Source organism: Diuraphis noxia, unplaced genomic scaffold, assembly GCF_037042655.1.
Source record: "Diuraphis noxia isolate RWA-SAM2 unplaced genomic scaffold, SU_Dnox_SAM2 contig0002, whole genome shotgun sequence".
Lineage (NCBI taxonomy): Eukaryota > Metazoa > Arthropoda > Insecta > Hemiptera > Aphididae > Diuraphis > Diuraphis noxia.
In genome coordinates, this window is record NW_028301712.1 from 312,195 (window position 1) to 334,664 (window position 22,470).

The 22,470-nt window shown below is 29.3% G+C and overlaps 2 protein-coding genes and 2 pseudogenes across 2 annotated transcripts; 1 reads left to right on the top strand and 3 right to left on the bottom strand.

Annotated features, from left to right (window-relative positions):
• The first annotated feature begins 13,875 nt into the window (after positions 1-13,875).
• LOC149057908 (52 kDa repressor of the inhibitor of the protein kinase-like) lies at positions 13,876-16,017 on the top strand (annotated as a pseudogene).
• A 1,289-nt stretch (positions 16,018-17,306) lies between these two features.
• LOC149057909 (uncharacterized) lies at positions 17,307-17,659 on the bottom strand (annotated as a pseudogene).
• Positions 17,660-17,667: 8 nt separating this feature from the next.
• Positions 17,668-19,559, bottom strand: LOC149057910 (uncharacterized). Its single transcript, XM_089221293.1, has 3 exons — positions 19,402-19,559; positions 17,850-18,740; positions 17,668-17,806 (listed from the first exon to the last, which is right to left on the bottom strand). Exons 1-3 carry the CDS (start codon positions 19,557-19,559, stop codon positions 17,668-17,670), a joined length of 1,188 nt encoding a protein of 395 aa, XP_089077419.1.
• A 4-nt stretch (positions 19,560-19,563) lies between these two features.
• Positions 19,564-21,669, bottom strand: LOC149057911 (uncharacterized). Its single transcript, XM_089221296.1, has 3 exons — positions 21,295-21,669; positions 19,800-20,063; positions 19,564-19,722 (listed from the first exon to the last, which is right to left on the bottom strand). Exons 2-3 carry the CDS (start codon positions 19,977-19,979, stop codon positions 19,564-19,566), a joined length of 339 nt encoding a protein of 112 aa, XP_089077422.1. The 5' UTR covers positions 19,980-20,063; positions 21,295-21,669.
• Between the last annotated feature and the right edge of the window lie 801 nt (positions 21,670-22,470).

Sequence of the window (22,470 nt, forward strand, 5' to 3'; positions counted from 1 at the left end):
GTTTAATATATAATTTTAGTGTTTCATAATGTATTATATATTTTTTCTTATCATACAAAGTTGTTAATAATTTTGGGAGTTGTTTGTCATCAAAATGTCTTTCTGGTGCTAAAGGGAAATCTGAATGTAGATCATGAAGTTCTTTAGGGTAAGATAAATCGACTTCTAAAATATAACCTTTACATGATTTATCAGAAATATTCATTACATAAAAATCATTCAGATTATCAACCCATTTGAAATCTCCAGTAGGTAAATATTTACTCATTGCCCAACCATAAAGATTATTTGCATCCAAGTATTGTAAAAATATTGATTCATTATTTTCTTTAAATTTATCTCCCATATATTTATTATTTACTTTTGAATATCTTTGACTACATTGAGATAAGCCCCCTCTTATTCCGAATTCAAACATCAATATTTGATCGATATCTGTTAATAAATCTAGCTTTACTTTTGTCATTCTTAACATGCTATCCCACGCAAATCCTGGTGTAGTGTAATACCACAGAGGATCTAATTTATAATTTTTTAAAGAAATGTCTCTAAAATTTTCCACTATATCTGTTAATAGTAAAACATCAATCTTATTATATAAACTGGTGAATTCACGAAGATTTTGTATATTAAATACTTTCCAAATTTTTTGTGAGTTTTCATATTCCTCTTTGGTTATATTTTTATCAGTGAGAGAACTATAGAATTTTTCTATAGGTGGTAAACATGTTTCATTAAATTTATCTTCAGAATCCATATACTCATAAGGATAAGCTAACTTTCTAGTAACTAAATCTAAATGTTCTTCAGGAAAATATTTACTAAGCTCTTTAAATTGATGTTTTTCAAGATTATTTGCTAGTTTATCTAAAGAGCTTGGTAAAAATTTAAATGAATCAATAAATCTTAATTCTGTTGTTAATATTGTTTCTTCATCTTTGATCACTTTTGTACGTTTTATAATTTTTGAAAACGAAATATATTTTTCCTCATTATTAGGAATTAATTTTATATCGTTGTCATCATTCCCAAATTCTGTTATAAATAGATGAGCATCATAACCTGATAGATTATGACAAACGATTGGAATAAATTTAGGGTTTTGATAAGTAAGATTACATATAGCCCCTCTATATTTACCAGTCAAATGATCATGATCGCAAACTTTTCTCATATTAATGTTTTTATTTTTTATTTCTTTTTTCCTTAGATATTGATATTTTTTAATATTTTCATAATCATTATATTGTTTATAATATTCAATAGCATTATGAAATATTTTTAATTTTTTTCTCTAACCTTGGAGGTAATTCACTTAATAATCTTTCACATATATGACATTTGATAGAATTATTAAAATTATTTTTTTGGTCTGCAGTCATCAATTCCATTGGAACTATTTTATCATATATTTCTGAAATAGCTATTTCTTCATCATACATACATCTTAAAAATTCTTGAGCTACATTTGGACCAGAATATACTACAGGAGGTTTATAATCACCATTACTATATTTAATATAGTAACAAAAATTATTAGGTATATGTTTCTGATAACATTTTGTAAAAGACTCTTTATCATTTGGTTGTCAAGTGTATATTGGTACGAGTGTACATTCATAGTCAAAAATAATCTCAAAAGGGATTCTTAAAGAATGATTATACTTCTCAAATTCTAAAGTTTTATTAAAAGGTTCTGGTAGAATCATTTTAGCAGCTTTATTATTACCACAATAATGTTTATGTTCATTTAACTTATTTTCTGTATCAAAACTATTTAAACACATTTTACATAAAAATCTTTTATGACCATCTTTTGTCATTTGACTTCCTACTAATTTCCATAAATCCTTAATCCAACAATAATGACCTTTATTCTCATTATCCTCTCTTAAATACAACAAATCTATATGATTAGTTTTTTCAATTTTAGTTATTTCTAGTGGTAAAATTATATGTGTATATTGTCCTTGTTCTTCTAGATAGTAAATATTAATAGAAATATCCTCTGTTTTTTTAACAAATTTTGGAACGTCTGTGAATTTTACTGGAAAAGCAATACCTTTTAATTCTTCATCAAATTCATTTTCCCATTTTTTATATTTTGTAACTCTTTGTGCATCTTTTTTAACATCTTTACTATGTAAAGCAGAGAGTATTGACCAAAGAAAACATTTATCATCTTCATTTTGAACATTTATAACAGCGTGTATGTTTTGAATATCTTTAGGTAATGGAATATATTATGAAGAACCTTTAAAAGGAACATATTTATTTATATTTATTCCCAAACTTAAAATTTGATCAAGTCTCCATTGAGATTCTTTCATTACAAAATCTTCATTTTGTGTTTTAAAATTACATTCTTTATATATCATATCTTCTTCAGATTTACCTTTCTTATATATAGCTAACATCATAATATTTACTTTTAAATCTTTCTTTTTTAATTCATGTTTAATGCGTCCTATTACTGGGTTATCTAAACGATTTAAAACACTTGTGGATCTTTAATACCCGTGTTATTTTCAATAACATAAGTTTGTAATCTACTTTTAATTGCAGTTTCTTCAATTTTTAGAATAGGTCGATTATCTTTCTTTTCAAACATTTTTGCACTAAAATTAAAAACTTTATGTGGTTTTGGTATTCTTTCTTTTTTTGTTCTTATTGTTTTTGTTGGAATTTTATTGTACATTTTATTAAATTTAGGTTTAATTGTTTGATCTACATCATTTGTTTGATGACGAATAGATTTCAAATGTCTAGACCAATTTTTGTAAGTAACTGTTAAGTTACATTTATCACAAGTTTTGTTAGGATATGTTTTTTTGTTATCCATTTTATTAATATTAACATTCCCTTTAACTAAGGAATCAATTTTATTTAAACTTTCCATTCTTTATTATATAGGATATTATTTTTTTTTTACATTCAAATTTTTAATAGAAATTATTCTATTAAAAATACATTTTTTTAAAACAGATAAGAGTTGACCGACTTACTATTCCACCTCTCGTCTGTTGTATTATAGATATCACTTCCTTTAACTCATGTCATTTAAAAACAATGTGAAACATATCGTCGATTTATTTAATTTAATATTAAGATCCCATAAAAATTTTCACATTTTAAGATTTCCTAAATCTTGAACAACCTTAACATCTTCTAGAAAACGATGTCTATAATTACCTGTTGTAATTATCATATCATTGGCTATTCTACAAAGTTCTAACCAACTTGGTGAATGCAATAGTTTAGAAATATAAGGATTTCTAGTATTATCATCTTCTTGATCAATAATGAAAATATTTCCATAAATTGGAATTTTATGTAGATTATATTTAATTATTTTAGTATTATCATGATATTCAAAACCACAAAATTCAACATATAAATTATCTTTTTTTGAAAATTTTTTCATATATTTTTTTATATCATTTTTCATTAATTTCAAATAATTATATTTGTTTTGTTTTTCTTGATTAATTGGTAATCCTTTGTAAGTTTTATTATATCTAAAAGGTACAATTGTTTGATCTATATCATTTTTGTTTTTTTGTTATTTTATTATTGTTATCAATTTCTTTAACTAAGGGTTCAGTAATATTTAATACATTCATTATTTATCATAAAAAATATTATTATTTTTTAGATTCAATTTTTTAATAGAATAATTTCGATTAAAAATAACAATTCATAATATCTGGAGACAATAATAACGTGTGCCCGAATGGGACACGCGTTAAATATAGAAAAATTAAATAACAATTAAAATATTGTTTTTTGCATCTCTTCGTTATAAAAACTCCCTTCAACCGCTTCATTGTTTAAATCTATAATTTTATAGGTTATAGGATTTGTGTTTAAAATTTCATTAACTATAAACATTTCTGTTGTCCAATTATTACTGTATTTATTAGCAAATGTTTTTTTATAAGCTTTTATTCTGACTCTATCACCCACGCTAAATTTTATTTTTAATTTAGGTTTGTTTTTTGTATAAAATAATTTGCGTAGAACAAGGTCTTCGTTAGATTTATTTACTTCACAAGGTTTCATACCAATAGATCTATGTATATCATCAAAATTATATTCATCTATTAAAGATTGTAAAATGTTAAACCATTTTTTAGATTTTTGCATTTCAAATTTTATTCTCATTTTTTTGTTTAATGTTCTATTAAATCGCTCAATAATTGCAGATTTTTCTTCGTTTTGAGTATGATACATATGAATATTATATTTTTCCAAAGTTTGTTTAAAATGTTTATTTACAAACTCCAAGCCTTTATCAACATGTAGTAATTTTGGTGGTTGATGTTTTTGTGATTTAGCTTGTTTTATTATTTCTTCAAATGTTTTTGAAACACTAATACCATCTTTATTTTTGAGTGGTAATGCCCATACAAATTTTGAAAAAGTATCTATAACAGTAATTATATAACAATAACCTTTATTTTCATTTGAATAATTTCTCATTATAACTAAATCAGCAGCCCATAGATCATCAATACCTTTAGTGATAATCCTTCTTTTAGGAAATCTTAATCTGACTGGTTTATGAAGTTCATTAGCTAATAAAAATTTGTCTGTATTATTTGAAATATTTTGATTTATAGATTTATTGGTGACGGGTTGTTCAATTTCAGATGATGTTGTAAATTTACTTTTATTTGTTTTACAATCCAAACATTTTGTTGAAATTCTCCATCGACCATTAACTGTTTGCATTTTAATAGGATTTAAATTTTTTGTTCTTTTTTTACATTTAAGACAATGTATAGTTTGTAATAATTCATCGCTCATTTTATATTGCAAAAATTTTTTTTTTTGATTTTTCCAAAAATCTTTGGAAATAATTTTAGACTATCAGACTACGAGGGGGGCTTAAAGAGAATTAAAATTAAAAATGTTTAAAGCAAAAATGAACTTTCTAACATAAATATTACCGGAGTTATACTTAAATCAAAAATATGAAGTGAGGGGTAAACTTTTAGTATGTAGTGTAGATAAGTATATAAATAATATCTGTGATGTTCCGACTTGATAATATCAATTATTAAATGAATTATCAGACTTTAAAATATTTAATAATAATAATAATAACAAATATTTTCAATTGAAAAAAAAAAATGCAAAAAATTTACAAAAGTAGTCCCTGCTGTACAGACATCCGAATCTAACACTTTTTTATTATTATTATTATTATTTTTTTTTTTTTTCAAACGTCTGTACAGCAGGGACTACTTTCACCATCATTGTAGCACAACACAATGAGAAGTCGTTATTTGTAGACTCCAGGGACCAGTGAGGAGAACATTAGTAATGATATTACAACCCACTGCGTCTTCAATCCAACTATACTTAGCATATAGTTGAACAAGCCACATGTTGTAGCATTGTAATTATCACGACTAAATTCCCCCCAGCCAGTATCGAACCTACTATGAATGCATTCAAAGCCTAACGCCTTACCCATTGAGCCACATTACTCAAATATGTGTAATAGTATAAAACACTCTATTTAAATAATATAATTGGTATTCGACAAATGATAATATCCTATAACTGTATACAATAAGTATTATTGTCACCCTATATATTAGATAACACTGCAATAACGGATGTGAAAAAAAAATAATCAGTCTAGCTACACAAACGTTGATATTATATTATATATTATTATTATTATACGTAAATATTATTATACGTAATTATTCACCTTATACTTATACAGTTAATAACTTATCTTATAATAATAAAAAAATTCAAATTGAATCTCCTTGTTATTATAAATTAGATGAAAAATTTAAAAAAAATTTAGGATTTGAAAACACAGAATTTGATTTTTCATTAGTTGTTAATACTTTAATGTATTGTCCTACTTCTGAAGAAAAATATATAAATATAGATCAAGAATGTACAATTAGATTAGGTAGAAATGGTGAAATACCGAAGATTGAAATTCCAATAGGAATATACACAATAAATGAAATTGAAAATTTAATGAATTGTTATGATTGTCCTAAAATAAGTCTTGAATTAATTGATGATTTTTTAAATATTACAGCCTCAATCGGTCTAAGTTTTGATGAATATTTATCAAATTGTTTAGGTTTTGAATATATGGGATATTTAATCCCTATAAATAGGGTATGGCCTGATTCATGGAAACTAGGTCCTGATATTGAATATACAATAACAGGATCAAACAAACCAATTTTTTATACACAATGTTTTTTAAAAAATATAAACGGTGTTATATTGCAATGCATCTGTATTTCTCGTAAAAATTATTTCCATATCACCTTGGAAAACAGGATATATTTGGTCTTTAAACCATCCTAATCCGAATTGTGATAATTTACCCATAACATTAAAACGACCTCCACCTTTATATTTGCTTGAAAATCCTGAGTTTATAATTGGTCCGTTTGGATCCACAGAAAAATCTAACACACCTTTAATTGTACTAGCAAATCCTGGATTTTCGATTTCATCCAAGACTTTACCATGTTTTTTAACTTCAATTCTAGTAAATAAAAATGCAGGAAAATTATCAATTAGTTGTATTTTTGATTCTTTAGGATAATCTTTTCCATCTTTTTGCAAATATCTACCAAAAATATAAAATTTTGCATCTTTAATGCTCAGAAAATCATCCATATTATCTATTCTAAAAATTGTAGTTTTATTAGGTGTATTAAGTTGTGAATTATTCACAGGTAAAAAAGTTTTAAATTGAGATCTTTCAATATATTGATCGTATTTTTTAAAAATATTATACATTATTATTTATAATAGCAAATATATATATATTTTTTTTTATATAAATGGATAAATTAATGGTAAAAAAATATATTGAAGATGACAGTAAAGAAAAATCTTTATTTGAAATACCTTCACGAGTTTTAGTGGTAGGAGCATCTGGCTGTGGTAAAACAACTTTGTTGTATAATATGATTATAAGTTATTGGATTCCATATAAAAATCTATATATTTTTACAAAAAATATTGATCAGCCAGTTTATAAAAAATTAAAAAAAATATTTGATGGAATATCTTCTATAAACATTCATTTTTCTGATGGTGATATAATATCTGTTGATGACTGTGAACCTAATAGTGTAGTGGTTATTGATGATTTTCTTTTAGAAGATCAAAAGTTGATAATGGAATATTTTATAAGATCGAGATCAAAGAATATTAGTGTTATTTATTTAACACAAAGCTATACTTCAGTAGATATAAAAACAATAAGAAATAATTTAACTGTTATAATTGTTTTTAATCAGTCAAATTATTATATTGAAAAAATATGGTCCGATTTTATTAGCAAAATTATACCATTAGACAAATTTAAACACATTTTTAGAACTTATTGTAAAACATATGATAAAAAAAATAAAATAAAAACATATGGTTTCATAACAATAGACATAATAAAAAATTTTATCTTTGACAATAAAGGTAATGATATTTTAAGTATTGATGAACGATGAAAATTATTTTTTATGTAATAAATGGATATCAAACAAATTCAAAATGAATTAAAAAATAAAAATTAAAAAAAATATAACATTTGAAGACCAAAACAATTCCAAGGTCTGAAATAACTTAGAAAACGAAACAGAAAAAATGAAACAATTAATTCATCTTAGACAAAATTTACAAAAAACTTTTAAAAAATCAGATTTAGAACAATCCGAAAAAAATTTAAATTTTATAAAGAAAGATGAAGAAGAAGATGAAGGTGACATCAATAACGCGTCCCCTATTCAGGGACATGTTGAATATACACCAAAAAATATACAAAAAATAATTAATCTTAAAAAAAATTTACTATAGAAAAACAGTTTTAAACGATAAATATACATCAGAAGAAAAAGTAAAACATTATGAACCAATATTAAAAGCATTATCAAATGTTGAATCATCTGTTAATGATGTTAAAGAGGTTGCTATTAAAACCGATAATGATATTCAAAAGATGATAATACCTACTCCTTATAAACCTCGTAATCCAGAATTATTACGACTAACAGAAGATCAAGATAATATGAAAACACCTAAAAGTTCTCCACGAATAACAACAAATAAATCTCCTATGCCTAAAAATATAATAATATTAGGTGAAAATGCGCAAAAATATTTACCAACTTTACCAAATGAAGCTAAAGGTGTTAATCCATTTGGAATATATCATATAAGTAAAACTGATGAATTCATGATCGGAAAATACCCTATAATATTTGACTTTGATGATATAATTTTAAATGGAAAAAAACATATACTAACCCCAGGTATTAACTCATACAGATGTTACAAAATCAGAATTTTATACAAAAGAAGATTTTGAAAATTATGAAAAAATATTAATTGAAACAGATTCAATATACCAAAATAATGATATTAACACAGGAAAACCTAAATCAAGTGGAAGTGCTAAATATAATGAAATGATTTAACCTATTTGGGAAAAAATTAAACAAACATCAACAAAAACTAAAGAAAGTAAACCAAAAACATCAAAAAAAGATAAATCACCAACACTGAAAGAATCACAAAGTTTTCCCAAAGGAGAAGGTTTAATAAAATATACAAATAATCCTATTGAATTTATTTATATCGATAATATAATAAAAATAATTGACAGACTATATTTTATATTAGCAGAAGAAATAGCGGGAAATTATGGTTTTCATAATGAAAAACTTGGTATCGTTCATTTGTTTAAACGAAACATGGAAACACTGATTGATACTCCCAAAAAAGGTGTTGAATATTTACTACAATCTTTGTTAAATTTACCAAAAGAAACAACAAATAAGTTAGAATATAATATTAAACAATTAATTGACAGACTACATGTTATATCATCTGCAGAAAGATCGGGAAAAAACACTTATCATGATGAAAAACTTGAAATTCTTAATTTTTGTATTAAAAAAAATAGAAAAGATAATTGATATTCCCGTTAAAGGTGTAGAATACTTAATGTCGTATATTTCACATTTACCAAAGGATATTATAAAAGGTTCAGGGTTTTTTAATGATTTTTTAAATTGTTCAAAATTACCTCCGATACATTGGCCTGGATATAATTATCTAGGACCATTTACAAATTTAGATGAAAATATTCCCCCGATTAACAAGTTAGACGAATATGCAAGAGAACATGATTATTTTTATAAAGATCATAAACATACTAAAACAAGACATATCGCTGATAAAAATTTACAACAAAAAGCAATGGAAAGATTTTATGCTTCTGATAGTTCTTTGAATGAAAAAATTGCTGCTTTGACAACTGCAAATGTAATGAAAACAAAAAGATATTTAGGAATGAATTAAATATTTGAATAAAATTTAATATTTTGTATAATAAATTGCATTTTAAATTAACTGAAAACCATAAAAAAAAGTTGGCTGAAGCTCATAAAAAAAACTCTAATGCGACAATTCATATTGCTAGTGATAAAATATATAAAGGAGAAAATAAATATTATTTAGATCAAAATCAAATAGATAAATTAAAAAATGCCAAGAAAAAAAATTCTGGAGTAAGGTTGGAGATTACACCGAAGCAAATTAAAGGTGTATTTTTACCATTAATTTTACCTTTTCTAGAAGCTGCAGCAGTAACTACTCCAGCTTTAATTGCATTGTATGATAGTTATAAAGATAGTAAACAAAAGAAAAAAATAGAAGAGGAAATAATTCGACACAATAAAGAAATGGAAAAAAATAAAGGTTCTGGATTGAAGACAAATAAAAAAAAAAAATCGAAAAAATGATTAATTTCGATATATCAACATTTAGAAAAAACATTAAAAATTATCCAGGTTGTTATACAACTTTTTGAAAAATGAATGTGGGATATTTAATTTAAATAATTCTACTCAAAATGGTTCTCATTGGTTTGCATGGAAAAAAATAAAAAATTATAAAATATATTTTGATTCATTTTCGAGTACTCCTCCTCCTGAAATTTTAAATTATTTAGGTGATGATAATCTGTGGTATAACAATGACAAGTTTCAAAACTATGATGATCCTCCTATATGTGGACATTTATGTTTAGAATTTATTGACAATTATAAAAAATTTATTTAAATATAATATATTAAGATATTTTTAATAGAAATATTTCTATTAAAAAATGATGATTATTTAGTTATATTCTAAGCAATTTGTGATCGGAATCTGTACCTCCCATGCCAAGACAACAAATTTTAATATTTCTTAAATCTTGAAAAACACAAATATCATGAAGATATTTGAATAAAAAAGTACCTGTTGTAATTATTAAATCATTAGCTATCTTACAAATTTCGAGCCAAGTTGGTGATTCTAGTATTTTAGAAGCATAAGGCTTTCCATTTCCAGAAATATTGTGTCCATTATCGACGATTATAATATTTCCTTTAATAGGAATTGCATTTAGATTATATTTCATGATTTTAATATTTTTATTATTAGTAATATAGTATTCATATTTACAAAACTTAACAAATATTTTATTATTTAATATTGATTTTTCTATTTCATTTTGCATTTCATTTTCTTGTAATTTATTAAAATCTTTGATAGTTGTATCCATTGTTTTATCATACATTTCAATTCCTTTAACTAAGGTATTCAATTTCTTTTTAATAATTATTGTATTTCAATTTTAATTATTAATATCATAAGTTTTGTAAAAAAAATAAAAAATATTTTAATAATTATTGCAATTCAATTTTAATTATTAATATCATAAGTTTTGCGAAAAATATTTTAATAATTATTGCATTTCAATTGTCTGATCTTTTTGCACATTGTTTTCTTTGTGATCTTTTATTGATAAAATAAAAGTGCGCCAGGAATGGTATATCTATACTACTCACAAATAGTCTACACTTGGTTAAAAAGAAATATGGCTCTAGAAAGTTTTGAAAAGTATCCAATTAAAATAAATTGTTGATTTATATTCTACCGAAAAACTTGAAAATTCATCCCAAACATTTCAAATAATTCACTTGATTTTCCACTTTAATCGTAACATTTGATGAATATTTTATAAATATATATTATACTAGCTGAATTATTACCCGTCGTTGCCGGGTTTAAGTATATAAATATAGGTAACCTGGCAAGATTAAATTTTGTTTAATCTATTGAAATTTAAATTAATTCAGATTGTTAAATAATATCTGTATATACTCGTATATAAAACAGTAAGCTGACTGATTATGATAATAATAAAATTGTAACTAATAAGTAACTAAATAATAAAAAAATAATAACTAAATTAACTAATAAACTAATAAATAACTAATAATTATCAAACTAATAACTAAATAAGTTACTAATTAAGATGTATTAAATATTATATTTCAACAATCAGCTAGTTTTATACATATTAATTTAGTTTTTAAGATAATAACTATTATCATAACCTATTCTATAAGTTATAGCTTTTGGCGGCCGTAGCTTTGTTCACGATAAATTTTAGCACTGAAGGTTCAAAATAAAATATGTTTTACTAAAAGTTTTTCAAAATGTAGTCTACAAAACTTCTTTGTAGACAATGTTCTTCGCTGATCTATTAGTAGGCAACAAAATCACCAAGCTACTGGGTGAGCTTATGCGTGAGCAAGCTACGTAGAACTGCCCATGTGAAAAACAATTTTCTCGCAAATCTATTCCTGCAAATTTGAGAGTTTGGCCTTGAGACATGTTTATAGTCATTGCAAAACAGACTTTGAGGGGAAACTGTAATCGTTTAAATTCGAACGGAAGATCATTCGGAATTAAAGGGATTCGTGGTACAAACACAGTTTCCCCTTTCGCACATCCAGTTAAAATTGTGGCTTCTACTGTTCTACTATATTGCGATGTAAGGCTTTGACTTTAAGCCTGGTCCCGTTGCACAGTTTAGGTGGTTTCAAATTTCGCAACAACATAATAGGTGTGCCCACACGCAGAATAAGCTTATGATATGACATACCCGGTGGTTTCAATGAATTTAAAAATTCAACCGAATAATTAGTTGCATCGTCTATGTTGACCACCATATCTATTGAAGTATATACTTTTTTCTTCCCCTTCAAAAGACATCAGCAGTGTATCATTGATAGCCGCAGTTTGGTTATTTTTTGGAGTGAGTATAGCAAGTTCACACAACCATTCCATAGGCTTATCATGAATATAGTAGTTATTTAGTAGGTTATATAATAGTAGTTACAACTGTGCACAAACTTTGTGGGATAGTTATCATTTCGTCAAACGATGGATAATCACCATTGCCAATTTCAAGTAAAAGATCTGCAAATCTACCAGCAAACTTTTCCTCTCCCAGGTATACCCTCATATTTTTTGACAGTTTGAGTATATTAATCTGAGGCCATAAAGTAGATATTTTAAGACATGACTGGACTTCATCAGTTCTGGTCCCTTTTGGTACTACTGGTAGAGTCTTCCTAAAGTCTTCAGCCAGTAAAACCGTTACACCACCCATTAACCTATTATTTCACCTTATATCCTTTAGATATCTATTTAAAGCCTCAAAACCACCCTTATGTGCCATTATAATTTTGTCCCACACTATTATTTTTGTATTTTTTTAAAACTTCCGCAAAATTACTTTGTTTTAATATATTACAAAAGGGAGTGACCGAAGTTGTTAGATTGAGGGAGATGGTCGGCGATGAGTTTATTACGACTGAAGTATTATATTTTCCGTACTTTGATCATGAAAACGACAACTCCAACATCGCGGCTCGTAGATTTGTCAACCAACGACGCGATATTAAAATACGCAATAATACCTCCACGGGTTCTACGTGTAAATAGCTAAAAACCCGGCTTATAATAATAATAATAATAAAATAATACCACGAAATCGCTTTAAAGTAAGATTACGCAATTTGTATAATTGAGCTAGCGGTGTTTTTAAGTAAATAAATAATTCTGAATAATTTACCACTCAGTGTGTGAGTTGCAGTCAGTTGAAACGCATGTTTGACATTAGATACAAATGCATTACAAAATCAGCATTCAGAGAGAGTATGTGGAGGTTGTCGAACTTTCTTTGGATTAGTAGTAGTACAATGATGATTTTTTTGTTATTGTGTTTCTGTTACATCTGCGTTGATAAAATTTTTTCTAGAAATGTTTCTGAAACAATACAAATATCTGCTGATATTTTTTTAAGTAAATAAATAATTTACCACCCAGTGTGTGAGTTGCAGCCAGCTTAAATTCATGTTCGACATCAGTTACGAATTCATTACGAAATCCGCATCCAGAGAGAACCACGTGGAGGTTGTCGAACTTTCTCTCCTCCGCAAGTTTTACTTATGACTGCTTATAAACCATACGTCACACAGACTTGTCACACAGACTTTGATCACACAGATCAGATTTGATGTTCACAAAGATGTAGTAGACTTCATATACAGTTATATTGCTTGTAGAACTTCTCTGTAAACAATGTTCCTAGTGACGAATCTACCACGATCATATCTGTACATACCAACTCTGATGGATTGAGAGTCCCTCACACGTGAAAACGCTACATACAGTTGTCCGTGCGTGAAAACTGGTGAAGGCAGGAGTAATCCAACTCTATCAAACGTTTGTCCCTGTGACTTGTTAATAGTCATAGCAAATGACAAACGTACAGGAAATTGCACTCGTCGCATTATAATGGGCAGGTCGTCTTCGCCACTCGACGGTGAGTGGTACCGCAGGTATGACTATATCTTCCTGTGCACCACCAGACAACATCCTCGCTTTGAAATTGTATCGTCGCAGTTCAGTAACAACCAACTGTGTACCATTGCAAAGATGTCTCTTAGAATCTAGGGTAGGCAAATATTATTCATTATGTCTAAATCAAACATTCAGACACAATTGACTCAATGGGTATCAAAAAAAGCTGAAAAGCGTTGTTGTGATGACAGCACTGGACCCATCACGAAAAAACTTCATACATCTGATCCACAATCTTCCAATTCAAAGAATATTATTCCAATTGAATCATCTACACTAAAATGATGAATCTACTAAATTAAGTAAAGCTACTTGTAACAGTGCAGTTTGTGATGACACATACAACATGGACATTGGAAACTTTTTAAGAACACCCGGTCGTACATTATCTGATAATATTAAAGAAAAAATAATTAATATGGATAATATACCACCTGATGACTTCATATATCCATTTACTATGAATATTAGAAATGGTAAAAATGTGAAAAGATCATTAAGAAAAAGTTATTTCGAACTGTTCAAATGGCTAATTTATTCTCATGTTAAGTCGGGTTTGTTCTGCAAGTATTGTGTTTTATTTAGCAATAAAGGAGGAAGGTATAATACGATAACTTTGAAAAAATTTATCATTGAACCTGTAACTAAATTTTCAAATTTAACTGGGAAGGATGGAGACTTGGAGGTACAATATACATATAGTATTCAAGAAGACACTGACAATATCATATATGAACCTAAACTTACTGGTGAAATTTTGGGTAATACAGTAATTAAAATATTAAAAGAATTTTCTTTAAACCCGGACTACTGCGTTGGGGTTGGTACAGATGGTTGTTCAGTAATGGTGTCATCAATCCGAGGAGCTGTTAAAACTATTCAATCAATCGCGAAGAATGCTGTTCACTGTCCTTGTGCTAACCATGCCTTAAATTTAGCTATTTCTAAATCATCAACCGTACAATGTATTAGAAATAATGTTGGTCTTTTAAAAGAAATAATCTCTTTTTTTAATATGTCTTCCAAAAGAAACTTTGTACTAAAAACCGTTTTAAATGGCAAGCCTCATTTAAAAAGTCTTTGTGAAACGCGATGGGTGGAACGCCATGACAGCATAATGATTTTTAAAGCATCAATACCTCAAATTATAGAAGCCTTAACCAATATTTCTGAGTGGAGTGAACAAGATTCTTCATCGAAAGCAAAAATATTATTAACAGCTATGTGCACTTGTGAGTTTATTATTTCGATTGAAATATTATCTAACTTCCTTAGTGTTACAGCTCCAATTAGTAAAATACTTCAAGGAATAGATAATGATGTTTTAGCTGCATTTGATTGTATTCAAGATGTTATAAGTATTTTGGAAAATAAACGTACACAGTGTGAAAAAGTTTTTCAACAATTATTCGAAGACAGCAGTTTATTGATGAAAGATCTTGACATTGAAATAAAAACTCCAAGACTTTCTAAACACCAAATTAATCGCTCTAATCACCAATCTAAGAGTACCGAAGAATATTACAGCGTGTCTGCATTTATATCATTATTAGACAATGTATTAGAAGACTTAAAATCAAGATTTTTAAACAAAAAAAACAAAACAATAATGATATTGATTCAACTTATCCAAAAACATATTATTCATATTGATGACAAGATGATTAACACAGTCACAGAAACTATAGTAACACATTATAAATTTGATGATGAAGCATTAGAAGAGTCACAATTGAAATCTGAAATAGAACTTTGGAAAGACAAATGGAACAGAATAAAAAGTGAAGGTAATGTAATAATATTTTATGGTCTAACATTACTAACTACAAATTTATTGAAACAAATTGTGTTATTTTAATGTATAGATGGAGTTGTTCTTACTGATGCATTAACATTTATGGACCAGTGTAATGAAATATTATATCCAAATATTAAAAAAATACTACATATTATTGCTTGCTTGCCTGTTTCTGTAGCTTCTGCTGAGCGTAGTTTCTCAACATTAAGAAGGTTAGATAGTTATCTATATTTTATATTATATGCTTTTGCATCATGCATGATTATATTATATTTTAATTTATATTGCTTTGTACATTTAAACTTAGATTAAAAACTTGGTTAAGGTCAAACATGGGCGTAGAACGCTTGGTTGGGTTAGCTTTGCTTAATATTCATAGACACAGAACAGTTGAAGTTGACGAAGTTATTGATTTATTTGCTGGCAGTAAAAAAAGAAATTTAGATTTTGTTATATAATTCATATTTTGTTTCAGATTATATTATAAATTATAACCATAAAAAATTGTGCAATTAATTTATGCCCCCCCCCCCCCAAAAAAAAAAAAATGTTTCACAGGTACGCCACTGGGTCAATGTCTCTCAATCGGTGATTGAAGTCCTCCAACACGTGAAGTCCGCTGGCTTGATACAACGCCAGCGGGTTTGTTATCTCGCAGTGCAATAGCATCGTTACATATAGGTAACGTAGCTGGGCTGGAGTGTCCAATGTTGCTGATTCAGCTATGCACGCCAACATAGCTTGGTCGTCTTCCATAATTCCCACCGCGACGGCTGCAGCCGCGTATGTTGGATGCTCTACCCCGTCTACCTTCCTCATGTCCCGGAAACACTGTGGGCCTCTCTTGTGAAGAAGTAGCAATCGTAAATAGAAACGATCGCGATCAAGTGGGTTGACAACGTACATTCAAGCCAACGTCTCGTACGTCATCTGTCTTTGCCGTCGTGACCACGTTCTCCTAGACGCGTTCCAAGTGTAATATACCGGTATCTCTTGGTAAAGGTACTGTCTAGCCTCTACGTCCGTCACGTTGAGCTCAAAGAATGCCGTGAGTTTGGTCCGAGCCAGAGCTGCGTTCTGCACCCGCTCTAGTACCTGTCCTGGTCCAAAGTACACGTTGTGATAGTGTTCCAGGTGGACAGGAAGTCTAACGATCGTATGACTCTTGTTATGCATTTCATACGATAATAACCTCCAAACGGCTTCTGGTGGACTGACGTACCGTGAGTTTACGTAACTGAAATCAATACCAACGTATAAAATAAACATTCAAGAATAAAATATATAAATCATAGAAATGTGATTAGCTCACATCCAATTCAATGTCAATAGAACATTATGTAATAAAGAAGTGAATACTTCCTTTTAAGTGAAATAGCTAATGTTCCGTTTATGTTGTATACAAATGTCTGTTAAGTGTAAAGTATAGTTAATTAATGTATTGAAGTGGTATGCAATGTCACTTTTGTTAACAAAATGTTGTTATTGTGTATGAGATTACAAAATGTAATTTAATATTATATTGTAGATATTAATATTAATGAAAATCCAATTTACCAACAACATTTATCACAAATACAGAATAACACTTAAGGTAACATTACTGAGATTGATGCAGCTTTAAAATAATTTAGGTTGACTGTTGGATAATGTTAATATCATTTGTATCATAAAAATAATTTGACACAACAGTGATAGATGAAATGTAATTTTGAAGTCAACAATTAAAACTATAAGTTTGAATCACTTACTTTTCAATTTCATCTCCATTCCAAACTTCTAAGGTAGCTGCGTCATGGCCCTTGTAGACGTACTTATACAAATACATTACGCTCTTCACGGTTGAGCACACCTCAACGTTTATGTGTGCATCATACTTGACCAGCAAGTAAGGGTTGTACGGGAAACAAACTCATTGCCGACAGGATGACCTCTGACATTGACCACAAGTCCATTGTTCGGCCTACGATAAGTCGGGTAACCACCATCAGAAATGTATGTAGTCTCCTCGCTATATTCTTTGGGATATTTTTTTGTACAACTGTTGTCCAACATACACGGACAGTTGTGGTTGAGTTGTCCACACGGACCATGAATCATGTGCGATTTCACACTGTCAAGTAGGCGCCTTTCAGTTGCCGGGTCAGGCAAGAAGGCACACACAACATTGTCGACGTCGTCCTTAGTAAGTAACTTGCTGTCCTCATGCAAGATGATGAGGATATGTGCGTGTGGAAGATCACGTTTCTGAAACTCAATGGTGTAAACATAAGCATCGACATTACCAAACATTTTATTCACTGTAATGTCACGCATTAGCTCCTTCACTTTTGCGTGAAACACTCTTGCCACCAAATCAGGCCTGTCGGTTGCCTTCAACCAACTTGGAATGTTATCTACTATCTCTGGCCACCTAGGGTTACACGTAAATGTTATGAATAAGTCAGGCTTTCCATACTTACGCACAATGGCCATTGCGTCGTGGTAACATTGTTTCATGTACCGAGGGCCACCTAGAAACGTTGAAGGCAGAATTGTCCTGCGGCCGACCGGATTGATTTCGTCTAGGTGGAGCTGTTGGTTGATATGGTCCAAAATGCCTTGATTGGCATCAGCAAAGAGTGCTTTTTGATTGGCTCGGATGTAACGTAGATTGTTCGCTTCCATGCGAACGTACTGATCGCATATGTACATCTGTAATAAAAAACCACCAGCGTGTAATAAACTAAATGTATGGCCTTCATTCCCATTGCTATTAGTTTCAGTGTATCTGATGGCCAGGCGATAAGCAGCAAACTCTCTGGTAGAGTTCCGAACACGCACTGCGTTCCGGCGGTTGCCCTCTTGTTGCAGGTTGTAATGCCAGTCGGTTTCTCCATGTGGGAAGAGCAATGGATACAGCATTGGATCTGCATGAGGTGAGCCAGCTGATATGCTTTGCATCCGGTGATTTTGGTCAACTGGGTTCAAGTCATAGATGACCAGATCGAGGTTCCTTGGTGGTAGACCATCTTCACCAACAAAGACAACTGCTACTTCGTTCACATGAGCAGCTGGTTGATTGTGTCGCCGTGCGTCATTGTTCGGGTCGGCGATGATGTGCATGGTCACTCTTTTCGGTTGCAACATAGGATTGGCAGCAGCAGCATCTTGTTCCCTTTGCCATACTTGTCGCATGTTTCTGTAAGAAAATAATATTGTGGTATTATTAAAGCCATATGATATATCTACATGTGTGTACAGTATAAGGATAAAGATTAAATGTTATCCATATGTAAGTGTAACCTGATAAATATCACAGCACAGTATATATCATATTATTCGGATGTGTAGCACAAATAATGTATAGTATGAAATACAATTTTGCATAGAAGTATTAAGTGAAAGTGTCGTTTGGTACAATACACACTGTAATGGTAACAAAAGTAAAATCAATATTTATATTGAATAATTGCAAATATGAAATTGTAAGGAGCTGTGGGAGTTTAATCATGTCTTTTAAACTTAAAATAATTATTTTAAGTAGTGTGTTTTAATTAAAATGTAAACTACAGAATAAGGATAGATATTTAATCAAAAATGTTGCACTACTATTCAATGCAATTTTAACCAAAGTTATTATTTGTTGTATCCTATAGAAATATGTAAAAGTGCAATACCTATATTAATGTAATGTGTATTCAATGCACTCAATACTAATTTAAATGGTTTTTTTTTTTTAAACAATAAAATGTTGAAGTGTTATTGTTATTTGATTGTTTGTAACATGTTAATAAATGTGATGTGCTTATTTTGCTAAATAATATGTAATTATGTTAATAATTTAAAGTAATATATATTACTCGAAAGCCACTGCAAATGGATTGATTCGCCGTAACATACTGTCTAAGTCTGTAAGCAAGTTCCCCAATAATGGTCGTTCACGTGGCTGTTGTGCCATGCGAATCTGATTTGCTGCCCCTGATTCAATAAAATACAACTCACAATACCTCGGTTGCATTAGTTCAAGTACGCTCGCAAAAGAAATGACGGGCACCACAGTGCAAGCAGACAACATTCAATGATCCCATGTCATGCCATTCTGGAAGTTCATGTTGAATGCCAGCTGGTTGGTCTCTCAAGGGCGCCCATACTCTCGGTACAACAGGAGGAATCGGTACAAACTGTAATTAAAATGCACAGTTATTAAGAATAATGTTATAAATGTTTATTTTAATGTTAATAAGATGTATTTACTAACTTCTTCATTGACGTCTGGTAGTGGAACGTCAAATATATCCCTGAATTCAAATTCTGCCTCTGCGTCAGCAGGAAGTAAATCAACATACTCAATGTCATCTTGTACCACTTCCTCTTGTAGAATTTCTTCTTCAGCTAGGTCCATCATTACCTTTTCCACTTGGACTTCAACAACTTCCATCTCCAACCCATTGTTACCAGGGATTGCCACGTCCGCTTCCAGTTCACCTTCTGGTGCCGCAATCTCAAGGACTGGTTGAACTACCTATAGTATTAAAGAAAGTCTGTTGTGATGTGTAATAACAATTCCAAATATTATAAGCTTAAACAGTCATTGACTGTCAGTCAATATATGTGTTGTATGTGTTATTATAATGATTAACTACATATCAATGGCGTGTAACTTGCTAAGCATCTGAGATTTAGCTCACCGATAGGGAATGTAATAAGCACAACATATTAAATAAATTAAAAACAGTGTATAGAGAGCATGTTACAGTCATTTAGTTAGTAACATTTTAGCTGTATGACATAGTGAGTTACACTTAAGACTGAAAAAAGTTTATTAGTACCATTTGTTGAATAATTAAAACTGTAATAAAATGTATATGTTACATGAATAAAATAAATTATAGCCTAGGAAATGTATTCCTTCTGATAATAAGGGAAACAATACATTTAAGATACACATAATGGTGGTGTAGAAATGAATGTGTTAAAAGAACAAATGTGTTAATGTAAATAGTTCAATTAATTTGTTAGAAAAAATTACTTTTGGTGTATCTGAATAGTAATATGAAACAAACAGTTGGTATTTTACTTTAAAATAATATACTTAGTATTGTGTCTAATAAGCATGAAGCTATACGTTAATATATGATATCACTATATGACATTATGTAATATTGTTACTTTTTACTGCAATTAGTGCCTAGTTATTTGAGAAAGGTTGTTTAAGAAACATTTTGGAAATTAATCATTTCATAATTTATTAAGAAAAGAATAATTAACCTCATATAATTTGTGCGGTTGTTATGAATACCTAACTATAAATAACTAGTATATAGTAGGTACCGGATATAATATAGTGTATGATTAAACAATGATGTTTGTAAAACAATTAGGATTAAGAAATAAAGATGTTATTATAGTTTAGCATAAATAAAGTACAATCCCAAATCTGCAAGTATGCACTAATTATATAGAAGGGATTGTCCTACTTAAATTTAGATATAAGGTACGATAAGATGATATGTAGTGAGGTTGGAAATGGACAGGACGGAGTGTCTATACCTATTCGATTAATAAAACTAACTGATAACTTATTTAGTTCGTGTTTGTTATTTTAAATATATACTTGAGTTCAAAACTCTACGAGTACGAGGCTACGGTCAACCGACTTGTAACACGGTGTAACTTATGTTTATGTGTAGTTTGGTATAACATTGAAACAGTGTCATTAGAATACCTAATAACAATAGTTATAATGCACTCACCAAAGATGGCACCACTCTTGGACACAGGCGACGACGATTTGTTTCTGCTCTGTAATCACGACCTAGTATGAAATGTCTGGAGCACAGTTTTGAGCTGGCCAAAATCCGTTGTGCATTTATACCACAGTTCTCAACAAACAACACCCACTGACGCCTCTGTTGGTCATTCGCTGGAAACCTAATTTAACCATTAAATTATGAGTAGTTTTAGTGTAAGTTTAGATTGAGTTTTTAATAAAATTATGGTATCCTGTGCAATGAAACCCCATCAACACCATCAACGTTTCCGCAGATCAAACACAATTTAACCATTGTGATGTGCCTAAAGTTTGACATTTTAAAGAAAATATAAAATAGCACCATATTGAAAACGTAATTTAATAATAATGTATTATATTATTTTAAAAGCCATCTGTATTATTATTATTAAAAACATGTAGAATAAATAGACAAATAGTGCATAAAAAGGTTAATATATCTTTTACGTACACACGACACTCGGCGTCGTTATATCGTTTTTATGTTATCATTGTTATTATCAGTATGTTATCACTTATCAGTGTCCGATTATACGGCAACACGGGAATTCCAGAAGTTTTGTGTTATTTTTAGAAGGAGTGTGTATACCGTACACTTATGATGGTAGTATGGTACAAAAATTGTTTAAGAAATGTTCCTAACGTACAAAACAAAAGTGTAAGAAAAGAATTATAACAAAATATGATGTTTAAAAAGCGTGACGTACGTAACGGGAATGTAATTCAACATCTACCGATCGATGATCTTGGGAAAGAATGTAGAAATAATAGAAACATTGAAATGCAAATAAAAAAACGCAACACCTTCGGAATAGCAAGTTTGGATTTTGAGGGAGCACGCTCGGAAAACAATGCATGTTACTTTTTAAATTAGGTGTAAATTGATAATTGGGTGAGGAGTGACTGTAATGATGAACATATACATGGGGTAACAATAAGGTTTTAAAGAATAAAAATTGTACTAACCAAGTCTAAAAAATATCCAACGGAATAAACAAAAAAAAAAAGTAGAAAAAAAGTGTGCAAATTTTAATAGTATACGTAATCACGTAAACACGAACGTATCGCACAGACGCAAGACGCTCGTCGAAGAAAGTCTCCCGAAGTTGTGGCAGGAACACTGACCCAGGTCCACTGC

Coding starts and splice junctions, on each gene's coding strand:
- LOC149057910 (XM_089221293.1), bottom strand. CDS start 19,559: ATGCAACCGAGGTATTGTGAGTTGTATTTTATTGAATCAGGGGCAGCA. Junction 18,741..19,401: donor CCATTTGCAGTGGCTTTCGA/GTAATATATATT, acceptor ATTTTCTTACAG/AAACATGCGACAAGTATGGC. Junction 17,807..17,849: donor GACATTACAGTGAATAAAAT/GTTTGGTAATGT, acceptor ATTGAGTTTCAG/AAACGTGATCTTCCACACGC.
- LOC149057911 (XM_089221296.1), bottom strand. CDS start 19,979: ATGGAAGTTGTTGAAGTCCAAGTGGAAAAGGTAATGATGGACCTAGCT. Junction 19,723..19,799: donor TACCAGACGTCAATGAAGAA/GTTAGTAAATAC, acceptor TTTTAATTACAG/TTTGTACCGATTCCTCCTGT.